The 15,963-nt window shown below is 35.3% G+C and overlaps 1 protein-coding gene across 4 annotated transcripts in view; it reads left to right on the top strand.

Annotated features, from left to right (window-relative positions):
* PICALM (phosphatidylinositol binding clathrin assembly protein) overlaps positions 1 to 15,963 on the top strand; it is a 65,424-nt gene that overhangs the window by 14,565 nt on the left and 34,896 nt on the right. For all 4 annotated transcript variants that reach the window (XM_059838463.1, XM_059838462.1, XM_059838465.1 and 1 more), the window contains exons 2-4: positions 10,511 to 10,653; positions 12,795 to 12,870; positions 14,055 to 14,157. In XM_059838463.1, the coding sequence (XP_059694446.1) occupies positions 10,511 to 10,653; positions 12,795 to 12,870; positions 14,055 to 14,157 (322 nt within the window). The remainder of the gene's footprint in view (positions 1 to 10,510; positions 10,654 to 12,794; positions 12,871 to 14,054; positions 14,158 to 15,963) is intronic.

A 15,963-nucleotide genomic window follows, 5' to 3' on the forward strand; every position in this document is an offset into this window, starting at 1 on the left:
GTTAAAGCTATGCAATTTTCAAAGTAATTAGTCTTCATCAAAGTTAAAATGTTCTGTCTAATGTAGTTCATCGTGCTTCCATTCATCTCACTATGTGTGACCATTCACACTATAAATATTATATTGGATGCTTAAGTATTATTATAAATTATCCTCATATTTAATATAATAGATTAATATTAGATGCTAATATAGTAAATATTGATTTCAGTATCAAATCAGTGTTTGTCATTCAAAATCAAAGCCTGCCCAATTACCTGTCCTAATGTATTCTTAATCAGCTGTGCTCATATAGAACCCTTAGGGTACGTACCTGCTTTCTTGCTTATCAGAACCTGAAATGGTTGCATCCTCAAGTGTTTGCAGCCATGCACTCTGGAAATACTGACAATCTTGAACAAAGAACTATTCATAATTTTATTCATGAATGCATTGAAATTAGCATGTGATTAGTGAAAAAGAATATTGATTTTTCCCTGGTTTAATTAGGCCAGTGGGTTAAATAGTCAAATTAAATTTACAGCTTATGCAAGAATTGTCATGTTAGTTGGCTGATAGATACAGATATTTTTCATCTTTTTATCAAGAAAAATCTTTAGAATATGATTCACAGGTTTGTTATTAAGCATGTTTGTAAAGATAGGATCAAGGCTCTAAGTTTACAGATACTTTTCAGTGGGAGTAATGTGCTAGTGTATGTGTGGGAGCTTATAATAATTTTGAACTAGATTTCATGATAAAATGTTTTTAAAGGGTTTGTAGAAACTGAACGTAGAGCAAAAGTTTTCAGTAGTTTTGGTATGTCTTGCATATTTCTTAGTATTAGGGAGCTGAAACAATTGTTGATCTGTTTTGAGGAAGAATTTAGTCTTAAGAATGGGTGGCAGCTGGGAAATTAATCCTTAGAAAGGTAACTAATATATTTTAGATACTTTTGTACTGATTAGTATTTTAAGATTTTAACAAAGATAGTTTTCTCCTGTTATAACAACTGATAGGTACAGGTAACAGCCATGGGTTTTAGTTTGTTTTTTCTTTGATTTTCAAACTTAGTGGACCCAGAGAGTGCTGCTTTAATACAGACTGCTTACATCACTTTGCCCACAACTGGAGAATACTTAAAGTCCATATCTAGTTCTAATGAAGTTTTTTGTTAGTAACTGTATATTGGTACACATTGTGTATCAACAGAGAATTACATTGTCCTGGGGATTTGTGCAAAAGCTCTTCAGGCCGAGATTAGAAGATGAAGTTGCACTGATAAATTGGTATAGTGCTCTATGAATGCTTGCAGAGGTCTAAACGTGTAAGGAAGGTGAAAAACTTTAGTCTAGAAGGATTATCTGAACGTACAGGATCGGTGCAAGAAGGTTTGGCTCACTTAATTTTCATTATAAACCACCATTATAAAAATGTAGGAAAGATGGGCATCCTTGGAACTGTAGAGATGTACAGTAACCATTGAAGGCCAAGGCAGACATCTTGGAAGAACAGAGGATGACTGTAGTGGGGTGATTGAGTAGCAGTCACTCACTGGTGCCAAAAGTGGAAGGACTTGTCCACTTCCCTTTTTCCTCTTTCTTCTTACCTTTGCATGTCATCATCTCCTTTTCTTGTTGTGGCTTTCACCTGTTTTGGTGTTTTGTGAGCCATTTTTTATCTGGTAGGATAATGAAAAAACTGTGCTGTGTTGTGTCACCTCATGTGTCATCCCCATGATACCATCCAACACCACTGAGGTCAGGGGGTTTTGTGTGGTTAGTTTGGTTCAGAGAAGTGCACTAAGACTGACATGACATAAGCAGTGGAAGTGTGTCAATGTTTGCAGGTAGAGACAGGAATGGGACCACCCGGATTTGTCATGAGTTATCATGAAAACATATCCTGTGAGTTATATATCTTATGCATTTGTGTTGGTCTAAAATAATGAACTTCTGCCATGTGTTAAACTTGGATGAAGATCTAGGTGAGTTAAGCTATGGTTTGTGTTCAGCTTGAATGTATTTGAGATGAGAGTGTTATATTTACAATCTGTGGCTGGAGCTGTTGAGGTAATATTTAACAGTATTTTCATGTTAGTCTTTAAAATGTGATGGGGGTATTTGGCAAGTTTAGATGAAAGTGATGTTCAAGTCTGTCTTGAGAAATCAATTCTCCAAAGGAAACATAGCCACACTTGTCTTTTCCACAATATTGGTAACTGGAGAAGTTTGAATAATCATTATGAATATTAAATGAAGTGTTAATGTGGCACATTATATATTTAGGAATTGAGATAAAGAAAAGAAAAAGGAAAATTGTGTACATAATGGTTTTAATTGTTCTTCCCTTATTTTTAACTTTTTGCTGTTTCATTTACCAATGCTGTGTTTGTTGAGGAGTTTTGGTAGACACTACAAATGTTTTTCTGAGAATTCTTCATTGAAACCAGTTGTTCAACTGAAGAAATTTTTACTCTATTTTTTGCGGAAGTATATTAATTAGTTTTTGCAGTTCTCAAACAGGAGTACTAAGTTGCTCAAAGTGTTTCCATATGATAAAAATGCAGACTTAAAAGATACCTGAGGCAGTAATGCTGAGTTCACAGGGTTACTGATAGAGATTTAAAGTAAGTTCTAAGAATTCCAATTAGAAACAGTGGTTTTAAGTAGGAGAGAGAACATGATAGTCTCATTTGAGTTGGAAGAAAAAGGCAAGATGTAGCTTGATGAAATGAAAATACAAACCTGTGGCTATAGAGCAAGTTATTCAATATTATAATAAATCTTCTTTATGCCTTTTTTATCCTGCTTATCTAATATAAATTAGATTAAATCATAGATCTTTTTAAACATGGAAAGCTCAGAACAGAATGAGACTTCTCAGATTTCTTTAACTCTTCCATAAATTGTTCCCTGAGTCAGTGCATGTAGCTGTTAAGATGCTGTTTATATGCAGAGAAAGAATTCTCAGTGGGAATTTTTATTCTTAATTTAAAAATGTGTGGTCCAGATTTTCCTGTCTACTTTCTCAAGGGGACTTTGGTGAAGCCATGGGGCAATGTGATGTAATAAACTACTTCTAGTCAAGTGGTTTGGTACAAATGGGTTTATTCAGAAGGTAAAGCTAAATTTAGAACAAATAGTGTTTATGGCATATTTTATTTTAAACTGCAGACATAGATGTTTTCTGTTAATTAGGAAAATACTGAAATACTCATTCAGTTTTCAAATACGTGCTTGTTATGTAATATTCTTCAGATTAAATTCAGCAGATTAAATTTCCATTCGTGTGTGGCTCAGAATGAAATTTACTGTCACTGTGTTTCATTTGATCACTCCAGTATGTCATTTGGGGTAAACTTCTTTTTGCACTAGCTAAATTGTTGGTTACAACTGTATTGTTTAAAAATTACAATTTTACCTGTTTGCATTAATGTTCAGAATTATTCTGAGTATTATTTTTAGACAAACTGCTTGGTTCTCTAATGAAAGTACTTATTTACTTTCAGGAACATTCTAATCCTATTTCCCATATTTAAACAAGGGCATCACCTGTGGAAGAAATGGGAAATTATTTAGAAAGTTACCATATACTTACATTAAGTTATCTACTTTTAAAATGTCAGTTGGAATGTGTACAATCAGGTTTGAATGTGTGAGGGTTTGTAGTTATCAGAACTGTTAATCTGTAGAAGTAGATTTTAATTATAGATTTTACAGAAAACCTTTTTCTTTTGTTCTTATTTTTGTATTTCTGATTTCTTGAAGATTTTATAAGTGTTCTTTCATGGTACAGTTAAGTCCTCCAAGTATTTAAATATTAGAGAACCCTGTCTATATATGTTCTAGAAATATTTTCAAAGCACTTTGCTAGAATAAAACTGCAATGTATTTGTGAAGTCATTTAAATTTTTTTAAATTTTGTAACTGCATAAAATTAGAGCACACTCTTCTCAGTCATTATGTCAAGGTGAATGGAAAAAATAACCTCCATAATCTGAAAGATCTGCTGTCATCTGTGGCCAGTTGAAAAACTCTACTTGATACTTTTTATTGAAGTTTTGAAAATAAGTCACTACCTTGACTTGCCAATTATTCAACAGAGAAGTTGATCTGTTATAGAAATTTGAAGAAAAAAAGTAAAACTAGAAAGAATATATAATGTGCAGATGTTAGTTATTTCTAATATTTAATGTTACATTTCATGCAAACCACTCTGGTTAAAAAAAGACCTCTAGTTCAGTAAATAACAAAATAAAAATGGACCGTGAAAAACTTTGTTGCTGCTAAATTCAGTTTCTCCTTCATTTGAAATCTGCTGACAAATGTTGCATTACTGTAATTGGAACATGCTTATTTCTTTAATCCCCCCCCCAATAACCCATATTATTTAAAATCTATATGGTCATATAGATCATGAGCTCTTTAGGGGTAAGCTGGGAAATGTTGATCTTAAACCTATAAAATTTGTTTAGAAATAGTAAAAGCTTGCTATAACTTTATTCCCAACAAAAAATCAAAGGAAGGAATTTTTTGTCTAGTGGCTGATTTCTCAATGGCATAAAACCAATCATTTTTCATATCATAAACCAATTTGATGTGAATTTGCTGACTTCTGATCTTTGAAATTTTTCAGCAAGTTCCTGAAGTTGTCAGTGTTAACTGCTGCTACACAGTGTGTCATCGCGTGGGAAATGGTCACATTGCTGCTTTCTCACCTATCCTTTGGAAATGTTTTAGCTGTTTAATGGACTTTTAGATTAAGCCATTTGCATTTTGATTAAGATTGCTGACCAAATGAGGGAGCAGCTCTGTTCTAGTGATCAAATATTTGTGTAGAACAAGAAGAAAATGAGACCCTGACATAGAGGAAACTGGTATAATTTGAAAATCATTATAGGAATTGAAATCTAGGTAGCCAGGAAAGGATTTTAACTTGAGTATTGACAGTGTAGATAACCATGTTTTTTCCATTAGTATTTTATTTTTGTTTCAATATTTGGGTTGAGACACCATTTTTCCCACTCATTTCCAAAAGTATGATAAAATGAAAGTGTGTCAGCTTTGAAGGTTTTGTCTTGTTGAGAAAATGGTCCCTTAGAGGAAAGCAAAATAGCCGTATATCAATAATTATTAAATCTTTTGCTCAAATCTAAGAATCCTTTTGTATGGCCTTGGGTGAAAGAGGAATTGATCATAAGCAGATGCACACTCTTAAATAAAGTTATCTTAAGGATAGACACTGTCCTGTATTCCAACATTGTGAGTAGCCACAAGTGTTCCCTCGAGTAGAGTGTCAGTCACTAGCATATTTTTTCTTCAGTTTGAAAGGTACTAAATTAATTGTATTCTGTTGAACTCCTCTGTGTGGGCATAAGTTGTGTGAATATTAATTCATGCAATAAATGTTTTATATTTCCTTTTGTATTTAAAAAAAGAAACAAGTTTGCTGTGTTGACTTCAATTTTAAATTTACCAGTTGAGTAAACGTAATCTGATGTGTATTGGCTTGTGCTTTGGATCCAGCAATATGCATTTAAATATTCTTTTATTATTCTTGTATTTTTTAACTGAAGAATGTAATGTGTTTAGCTCTTGGCACTATCTGCCTACTCATGTTGGATGATCAGTAGTTCAATTGCTTACTGAAAGGATACTGTCTCTCCCATTATATATTTTTAAAATGGCACAACTATCCATAACTTGCAGGATATAACCAATTACTTGCTTATTCTAGATAGTGTCTGTGGTGTAAAGGATGAAAAAGCAATAGCTAACAATATGGATATCTGTCAGAGTTGCTTAACCTATTTTGAAGTAACTGGGGTGTGGGGCCTACTTTCTGGCCTGGAAGATCTTACTCTTGTATGTATTTTCAGACTGATACTTTACAAATAAAAATATTGTTCAAAATGAGAGATACAGGTAAACCATTGGAAATAATCAAGTACCGCATGTACATGGAGGATGCAAATCTGGCTTACGTTCAGTCTGCTTGTCAAGTTACCACAAATGACACAGTAAACTGAAACTCTATCTGAAACTAAAACTGTTAACAAAAGCTATTCTCAACCCGGTTCTTTATAATCTTACTGTGAATTCAATGAGTAAGATTCTGGGAAAACAAATCATAAAGAATCATTCAGGATACCTTGTGGTTCTTTTTTTGTATGGAAGGAAACCAGTTTTTTATAATTTTGTCTTAGCAGGCTGCCTGGCGCAGAATGAGGTGCTGCACAAAGAGTTAGGTCACAGGCACATTCTGAAAGCACATGCATTCTCTGGGGTAATTTGGGACAGATACCTTTGATGCTTTATTATCCAGCCTGACTTCCTCATGTTTGCCGTGGGTCAAGACTCAAGATCTCTTGCTGTGAGTTGGCTAATCCTCATCTACATGCCTAGTGTGGAGCAGACAGCATACTTTATCATCATAGCCTTGTAGTCACTGCTTTGTGTAGGTGTTTGCTTCTTCTTTCTTGTGTAGGAATCTTCAATCTTGCTCTGCTTTTACTCTACTTCGCACCTTTATACTTCTTTCACCTGGTAACCATGAATAGCATAAGGCAATGAATCAGTTGGCTTTCCTGTAATGAAGGCTGAACAGTTGAAAGGCTGTAGAACTCTTGGTTGGGAGTTGCAAGTATATTATTTTTCTAAGCCTGAGTATTGTACAGTATGGTACTGTATGTTTTGCAGTAGTTAAACTTGAACAGGGTTAGGCAATATGCTTACTTTGGTACAGGTGCAACTGCAAATCTTCAAGTGTTGCTGAAATGTCTGTTGGCCAGACCTCTGTTATGATTCCTTGCAAAAACCTTGCTTTGGTGCAGAGACCCAAACAGAACTGAATTATGTGAAAGTCGCTTGGTGGTGAAAGCTTTAACTGTTACAACAAAAATAAAATCTAAAGGCTATTTAAAAACAAGCTACAAGTGTTTTCTTGGAAAATCTAGTTTTACCTCTGAAAACTCTGCCGAAATTTTATACTGTACCTAGGTAAGTGGTGTTCTCAAAACATGTTTTGTCAGTCACAAAAGTCTAAGGTTTTTGATCTTAGACCTATTGGCCTATTCTTTCTGACTTCAGCATACTTTGTAAGTCACTTCTCTGTTTTTGCCTGGCTGTATTCTCTCTTTCTGTATATGTTGCATAGATTTGTAAATTGCTTTAGATTGGAAGGGATCTCAGGTTTTGTAATGAACTCCAGCTTTTAAACCACGCTGAACTTTAATAGGTCTGGCTGTTTACAGGCTCTGGTCCTGACCGTTTTCTTTTGCTTTTTATCCTTTTTCTGTGAACCTCCAAGAAATACCCGATTGAAGGTAGTCTTTATATTCCCCCTCTCTGCCTCCAGCCTTCTGTTTTGCTGGTGGAATAAACCCACCTCCTTCAACCACTTCTTGTGCATTGTGTGCTTTACACCCTGGGCAACGTGGTAGCCTTTCCCTTGGCTGTCCCCAGCCACATCCATGGATATGACTGTTCATTTGTTGCTGTCTAAGCTTCCCTCATATAAGTCTCCCAGCCAGCTGCAAGCTTAAGATTCTTGTTGCTAATTGCTGACTTTGAAGCAAGGAATGACATTTGTTATCTAACACCTGTATGTTGTGGGTCTCATGCTGTGAAAGTTTTAACAGATTTTAGAATTGCAGAATTCTATGATTTTTGGTGTTTTATTTCCCAGGAGAGTATTTCCTTTTCTGCTTTGAGGTATTCTTTGAGGGTCTTAATGCAGAAGGTTGACGCATGAAGTGATTTTCCTTTCTGCAGTGTTGATGGGAGTACCTATTAAATCTTTCTCCTTGACTCCCATGACAAGATGATCTATGAAACAGGCATCACTCTTTCACCAATGGTTATCCTTTGTTTTCTTGATTATTTTGTTTGTTTCTATTTTTGCTCTAAGATGAAAGCTGTTCCCCTTAGTGCTGTACCCTTTGGTTATACACCTGCCTGTGGAATTGCTCATAGCATTTCCAGTAAGTAGCAGTCTAGAGATATGTTGCTTTGGGGCCCTTAGGTTTCCAAACACATAGCTAGTATTTTCATAGGTGGGTGTGAGACAAGTTGTGTTAAGCGTAGGATGTGAAAATAACTATATATTTGTTCCTCTCCTTTAATAAAGGGTGTTTGTGGGAATAGGATAAATAAGAACACTGTATATGTAGTGTGGGATGTAGTGCAGGAGTGTGGGAAGAAGGATACCATCTTCTGCTTTCTCTACTACGCTGCTTATAGTATAGTTAGCACCAAAATTGCTGTTCTAATTTGGGTGTAACTCTGCAAATATTTCTTTACCTATTTAGCATTGCTTATAAAAATACTTTGAAAAGAAATTTCAGAGAGATGTAACTTTTCTGAGATGTGTATGGTGTAGGTACTTTGAGGTATTAATACATACCAGATTGTTGTGCATCTGTTCAATCAGTATTTTGGGGAGAGAGAAATTTCATGTTTTACTAAATTTAGTTTGTAGTAACTGTAGTATTGTAGTGACTCCCGTGTTTGCATTTGCAAATTTACTTCCACTGGAGTTGCCTCTGTACTTTGCTTCTTGCCTGTGTTCTCTCCCAGTTGGTCACTGGTTCCTCACAATGTGCTTGCACTCTCTTCTCTGCCCCTCCCTGCCCCCAGGTTTCACAGAAACTCATCAGTCCTGTGAGGGATGATTTTCTGAGGGTTACAGAGCCTGTTTTCTTTTATACACTGCAACAGATGATGATTTCAAAGTTCAGTGGCATTTCAGAAACCATTTCTCCCAGCACAAAATATCATCTACACTGGATATTAATTTGGGGTATGGTTTTTTAATGTTTTTGGATAGTGAATTTTCAAGTCCCACCTCTTCTTTTGTTTTTTTTATACTGTAGATTTGCTGGCAGAAGTTGCATTTAAGAATAGAAATTCTCACGTTCTAATATGCACTTCCACCTCTTATGCCAAAATTTATGACTTGACATCCAGTGATGTGTGTACCTTTGTATTTAATGTATGTTCCTGCCGGATAGCTTTGCACAAAACTGCCTGTGTTATTATTTAGGAGGGAAGACCTGAAGGTGAAGAAGCTGCAGGGCTTGGTTTTGATGATCCAGTTCAGAGCACATCTCTTGCTGAGTAATATCCTGACATTGTCTTAACAGCTCCAAATCATCATCCAGTAATAGATAACCGTGACTTAAAAATGAGGTCATGAATGCCTGTAGTCATCACAATTTTACTTGTGGATAAAAGAATGTTTATCTCTTCATCTCATTGCATTTATGAATGTGGAAATCATTTCCTGCTCGCTTCCTTCAATACTTAAGCATGTAAATAGCAGCTTTTTCAGCTCTGACCATACTAGTTCAGAGTGTGTGGTAGCCGTGCTTACCTGCTGCTCTGGCTGAAGGAAGGTCCTGTCTTTCAGGAGTCCTTCAAGGTGGATGGTTGTTCATAGGAAGATATAAAACTGTCTTCAAAAGTGAAATGTTTGCTTTCAGATTAAATGGGTGTTTCCAGTATGCCTTAGTAGTCCTTAGACAGGAAGGCATAGGACATTCTGAAGTCTTGATTTTTATTGAGCTACAGCCTTTGGCAGGGCTGCCAGTTTGAGTGAAAATTGCTGGTTTGTTTTTGGAGTGCTAATAGTAAAATTTCATCACTACTATGTTGCATTAAGCTTCATATTAAATATTTGCAAGCTGTATTATCATATAGTTGTTTCTGTTGTATTTGTCAACATAGTGTCATGATCTTAAGTCATCCCTTCCTTCATTGGCCTTTGGAAATAAGTTACTGGATGGTGAGACATTGTTCTGTTGGTTCTACTGAAAGTATAGCTCCCCGTGTTTACAGAGGTGGGACAGTAGTCCAGGCTGAACAGAGATTGGAAAGCTTTGTTTTAGCTAGCCAACCTCAGCTCTTGTGCTCCTAACCATCTTTTTGGTTAATGATCCAACTTTGTTTGAACTAAATTAATCTGTCAACTTCTGGCATTGTTGCTCGAGGCTCCTTTTTCCACTCAACATTTCCTCTGTTCTTTTGAAGGTGCTGATTGCATTGTATCAAGACTAAGTAGTATTTGAATGTTTTATTACTCATTTTGAACCAGTGCTGGAAAATATTTACTGATCCATTAAGAGGCCAGAAATCTGAGATTACAGTTAATTCTAGTCATAATCTTCCAGTAAAACTTAATTAAGTGATACCATGTAATAATTATTTTGCTATTTAATGCTTTAGGTGTTTGAAAGCTGAGAGTTGTTAGTCAGAGGTAGTGTAAGTCATTATGGTACTTCTGTTCCAGGGCCTTCTAAGGCAGCTGCAAAAGCAGTTGAATCTTGGCAGTGAGCAGAGTGAGCTTTGTATTATTAAGTTCTGATAGACCAGAGCCATGCTGCTTTTCGATATTTATTTTGCTGGAAAGCCCCTCAGTTTTCATCAAAAATCTTACTACATAAAATTAATGTACTGATTTTTTTTTTGAGGAGCATTATTGATCTTCCTTTACAGAACTGATAATAACAACAGAAATTTTTGTATTGCAGATTTAATCCAGTGCACGAATGAGATGAATGTGAACATCCCACAACTGGCAGATAGTTTATTTGAAAGAACTACCAACAGTAGCTGGGTAGTGGTCTTCAAATCTCTTATCACAACCCATCATCTAATGGTGTATGGAAATGAGGTAATACAAAAAATGATGTATTATTTTGAGTTGCAGTCCATCATTCCTGTAAATGTCACCTAAATGCTTCCAGTAATTCTTTTGGTAAGATCATCTTTGGGTTTGCCTTTTTGGATCCTACTCTGAATGAACATAGGCCTCATTTTCTGTTTGTTTGCATTGTTTCTGCTTCAAAGTGTGCAATTCTAGTGTAAAAAGTAAATGTCCCAAATGCTGAGGGTACTTTTTTCCTATGTTCATATTCTAATGATGAAAGAAAAAAACCCAAGGAAAACTAACTCGCATGGGATTCTACAAGCTGAAAATAGAAGCATTTTTGCCTTCATGCTGTAGCTAACCCTCTGGTCTTTTCTCCTAGATAACTTCATTCTAAATTAATTTCTACCATCACACCCTAATCTTTTACAATGCAAACAAATGTGTGCCTATGAGTTGGCTTTAAAGGTCACCCTAGGACAGAGTGAAATAACACCAAAATGTTAACAGTTGAACAGTTTAACAAACATAACCCCAAGTTACACAAAAAGGAATAAACCTGTTTTGTCTCACAATTTTAATTCCTATGGGGCCTTATTGTTTGGAATACCAAGCCAAGCATAGCAGCAGCTTGAATGTTTTGCCTTTAAAAAAATCAAAAAAATATATTTCTAAGGCTTTCTTAGGAAATGTTTGTAAGCATTCCTTTTCACTGCAGAATAAGGTAAACCATATGAACTTTGGAACTGAGATAGTTTTAGCAAATTACCAAAATTTTTCATTTGAGTTTGCATTCAGAGGAACTGCTTCCTCTGATTTGTGTGGGTTGGAGGGGGATGTTAAGTTTTTAAACATATACTGGTTTCACTTGCAGGTTATTGCTGGTCTGGTTGAAAATCTATTCTGTGAAGCTAACTGAGCCACAAGAGGGCAAACTTCTGTTGTTGGCTTGAAGCTTAACCTTTTACATTGGGATAATTGACACTTTTCAAAACACAATCTATACACATTGCACTTTGAGTCATATGAGTCTTAAACTGATATCAGAATAGTTCATAGCAATTAAAAATATTTCATGGGACCACTGTCTGAAATACTTTCCATTGAGAATATAATTTACAAATAAATTTTGCTTGCCAAATATATTACAGGAGTATTGAGGGTAAGATTGCTGCTCAAAATGACATTTTTCACAATTGGAAATAGTACTTGAACAATGAGAGTGCAAACTGATTTTAGCACCATTTAGATTGCAAAGCACCTTTAAAATCAAATCCACTGCAAGCCCACCACTAACCCATATCCCCAGATGCCATATTTGTGTGTCTTTTAAATACCCCCAGGGATGGTGCCTCCAACTTTGGCTTAATTCCTTTATAACTAGGTACTGAGTGCCTTTACTCTTCTCCAGTCTTTTTTCTATGTAACCTCTGTAAGCTAATGAAAGTAATGAAGTAGTACATGTTAACACTAATCAACACTGGTTTTGTCTTTTGTTAAAATGTTTCTTGCAACTGAATGATTGGCTTATTTTTGTAGCAGTTCTGTACAAGTTTTTTTCCTATTGTGTCAACAATCTTAAATGTGTCTTTACAAGATGAAAATAGCATCATTCACCTTGTGAAATATAATTTGGAATTAAGTATAATTAGAAGAATTGTGATACAGTGTTAATGCTTTATATGAATTCTTTTGTTTGATATTTGTTTTATAAGCAAACTAACATTTCCATCACCTATTTTCATATTTAAGCTAAGTACCATTACAATTGTATGCTGAACAAAGATGACTTGGCTAATTAGCAATATTAAATCAGTTGTTATAAAATTGAAGTCAGTGAAATGACTATGAGCATGTAAAATGAGAATGTATTGGTATTTTTTCAGAAGTTCAGAGTTCCATATTCTGGTTTAAAATAAACTCCGACTAAACGAGGCCTTCATACAAAATGCTACTTGGATTATTTCACAGATTTATGCATTAAAAAAAAACTAGCTTACTTTGGTAGCTTAGCTGGTTTTGCAATAGTTTCCAGATTTGAAGTCAGTCTTAAGGCATAAAAGCTGAATTTTGTAACCTGGATAAAAAGTTTCTAGTGTTGTTACTGCAATTCCTTCTCCTTGGTAACACAGTGAAAGTATTCAACTTTTTTCTCTTTCATCTAGCGTTTTATCCAGTATCTGGCGTCCAGAAACACATTGTTTAATTTGAGCAACTTCCTAGACAAAAGTGGATTGCAAGGTAAGGTGTCTTTTATTCATTAAAAGTTAGTAATGTACTGAGAAACAGCAAAGACAACTTGGTTACTCTAATGAACCCTGTCATTTAGGAAGTAACTTTTTTGTCCATTTTACCCCAGGCTGCATTTCTTAAATAAAATGTTCTAATGGTGTGGCAGGAGCTGTCTGCTGGAGGACCATGTTGAATCTTTCCTAACAGGCATAATAAAGGCTTCTGACTTCCTTAGACATACAGGTCTCAGTATCCCTCTTATTTCTATAGAGATAGACCTCTCCAAATGAGGCAATTTTTAATATTAATTTTTTAAAAATGCATCATATGTACATACATCACGTCAGTGAGAAAAGAACCATATCTAAAAAAAATTTAAATTTCTTTTTCTGGAAATTGATCAAAGACCATTCCATTTATCTTTGAGACTAATTCAGTGGGCAAATAACTTTCTCTGGTTCAGATTTTTCAACTGAAATGGTCTTCCAAACTGTTATGCTGCAGTTCAGTGCAGTTCTGACCATACCTGTAGCCGGTATTATATACTTCTGATCTTTGCCGTAAGGGTACTAGAACAGGCAGCCAAAATGGTTGCCTGAGGACAGAAACCTTCTCAGTTATAACCAAGGCTCTACCAAACTGTCATTTTTTTGAGTTTTAACTTCTATGGTCTCAGCATAGACTATGAACAGATCTTCTTAGTCTATACTCCTAGACTGACAGTTAATCAAAATATTTCCTATCACTACTATCTTAACAGAGAAGAGTTTCTGTCATATTGTGGTATTTCCATCAAAGCCTTTTTTTTCCTGTTCAGTTGCAAACGAGACAATGTGTTGCTGAGCTGATGTGAATGCCTTTGTGAATGCATAATTTAATTTTTTTGATAGTAATTTCTACTGTAGTATAAAAGAACTTGCATAAAAATTACTTCATTTTGCTTGTGGAAGTGATTTCCTTAGGAAGTGAAGTGTAAACTTTTACATACTTGAGGTTGTCTAGATATTTGTGGTATTGTCTGTTTGATTTACATGGTGAATACAATGACGTGCACAGTTATTTTCAGATTATATTTTTGCACAATTTTGCATAGTCAATGGAGCTGTCTTGTGCTAATATTTTGCACTTTATTTTGAATAACATTCTTGTTCTTTGATTAGGTAACTAATAAACCCCTGAAACTTATTTTTTAGGTTATGACATGTCAACGTTTATCAGGCGGTATAGCAGGTATTTGAATGAAAAGGCAGTTTCCTATAGACAAGTGGCTTTTGACTTCACAAAAGTAAAAAGAGGGTAAGGACTGCATTTTGTTCTACTGATCTTGAGGTGTTGTCATATGTCCTGTAATTCTAGTGAAAAATATCGATGCTAGCTCAGGCTTAATACAGACAATAATGACTCCTTGTCTCTTCTGAATATCTCCCATGACACACCAAGGCCCAACTGCCTGATAGCATATTTAGCAAAAAGTTTTTTATTTCAGTTGTTGTAATTTTTTATCTTTAAGCATTAACAGTTTAATATAAAGAAATGAAAGATGGTATGCGTGGAAGTCTGTATAAAAAAGTAGAAGTTTGAACACATCTTTCACAATAGATTATATACTTTGCCTTTTATGTAATATAGTGGACCATGCAATTTATTTATGCTTGTAGCTCTGGAAGGCTTAAATGACAGGTGAAACAACCTTGCAGTCCTTCCTGGTGTTTCTCTGTTCTTGTCACAAAATATCTGTGTGAAGTTTACTACCTTTGTGAAAGCAGTGTAAATTTGTACTTAGAATAGTATGTTGCAGCAGATGCTATCCTGATTTGGTCAGCAGGAATTAAAATTTTCCCTGGAAAGTGTGCTTATTTCAGACAAGTGAGTTATTTTGAGACTACGTACCTGTTTACGTGTAAAATAGCACAGTGCAGAGCACCAGTAGTTTGGTAAATTACATGTTATAGTGAATGATGGAATTAATCTGAAGCTCTTCTTTGGGAAGACTGGAGAGAAGGTACCAATCACTGGAGTCGTTCCATCTTTGTCCATTGTCTTATTATATAGTGCTTTTTAAGGTTTAAAAACATAATAGTAGTTTTACATTTGGGTGTCTTATATCATCCATATGGGTGAATTTATATTGAAACTAAAAACTTAATGTTTAATCCACAGAAATCTGAATTTAATACTATTGAATGAATTAATTGTAGTAAAGGGCTTTCTAATGATATTTTGCATTAATGTTGTAAAGGCATTTGAAGTGTGCCTCAGAACACTGTCCAAATCCCTTCTGCCTCCTTGCTAAGACTGTAGAGTTCATTTTGGTTTGAGCTGTGACAGTAGAGTGAAAGGAGGATGCCTGGGCTCCTTTTGCTCATTCTGCCTTTGAAGTTGCTTGGATTGCCAACAACACAAATATTTTCCACACCTAAGATCTGTGTGTGGTAAGGTGACTGCAGCTGCTCTAGAGAGATATACAGTTGTTTTATCAGGTTTTTTAGGTCTAATGAGGTGAATTATTTAGCCTGCACCATGTGCCTGGAGGTCCTTCTGTGAGGCAATAGGAATAACTGTTTTGATGGCAGCAATCTGCCTTTTCTACTCCATTTATCTCAGCCCTCACAGCCATGCTCTGCCCCATTCAGTTTCTTGCATTTTCTGTTTGCTGTTAGGAGTAAACATACAGCACAAGCAGAGAGCTGGAAGCAGCATGCTCCCCACTGCTTTCCAACCTGGAGAACAGCCACAAACTGTTCTGTGAAGATGCACTATGAGATTTGCACTTGCAGGAAGCATTTGGTTTGCTCTGTGCATGCTGATGAACTGCAAGGCTGTCTGATTTGTCTTACAGAAAGCAGTTGTTTCATGTCACTGAGGGGATTTAGTCTCTTCCTCAGCTGTTGCTTTTCTTGGATATTTTTGGCGTTCATTTGATGGGTTTTTCAAATGTGCAGCCAATCTTAGTCTATTCAATCTGAGCAATAAATAAACAACCAAATATTGGTGGTCAACCATTAAAAGGAAATTTCATGTAGTCTCTAGAATCTTTCTGAAAAAGCTTGAAAAAACATACTGCTGCATGGTTTTATTCTTTCTTACCTCTTTAAGTTGAAA

This window comes from Haemorhous mexicanus, chromosome 2 (assembly GCF_027477595.1).
Source record: "Haemorhous mexicanus isolate bHaeMex1 chromosome 2, bHaeMex1.pri, whole genome shotgun sequence".
NCBI lineage: Eukaryota > Metazoa > Chordata > Aves > Passeriformes > Fringillidae > Haemorhous > Haemorhous mexicanus.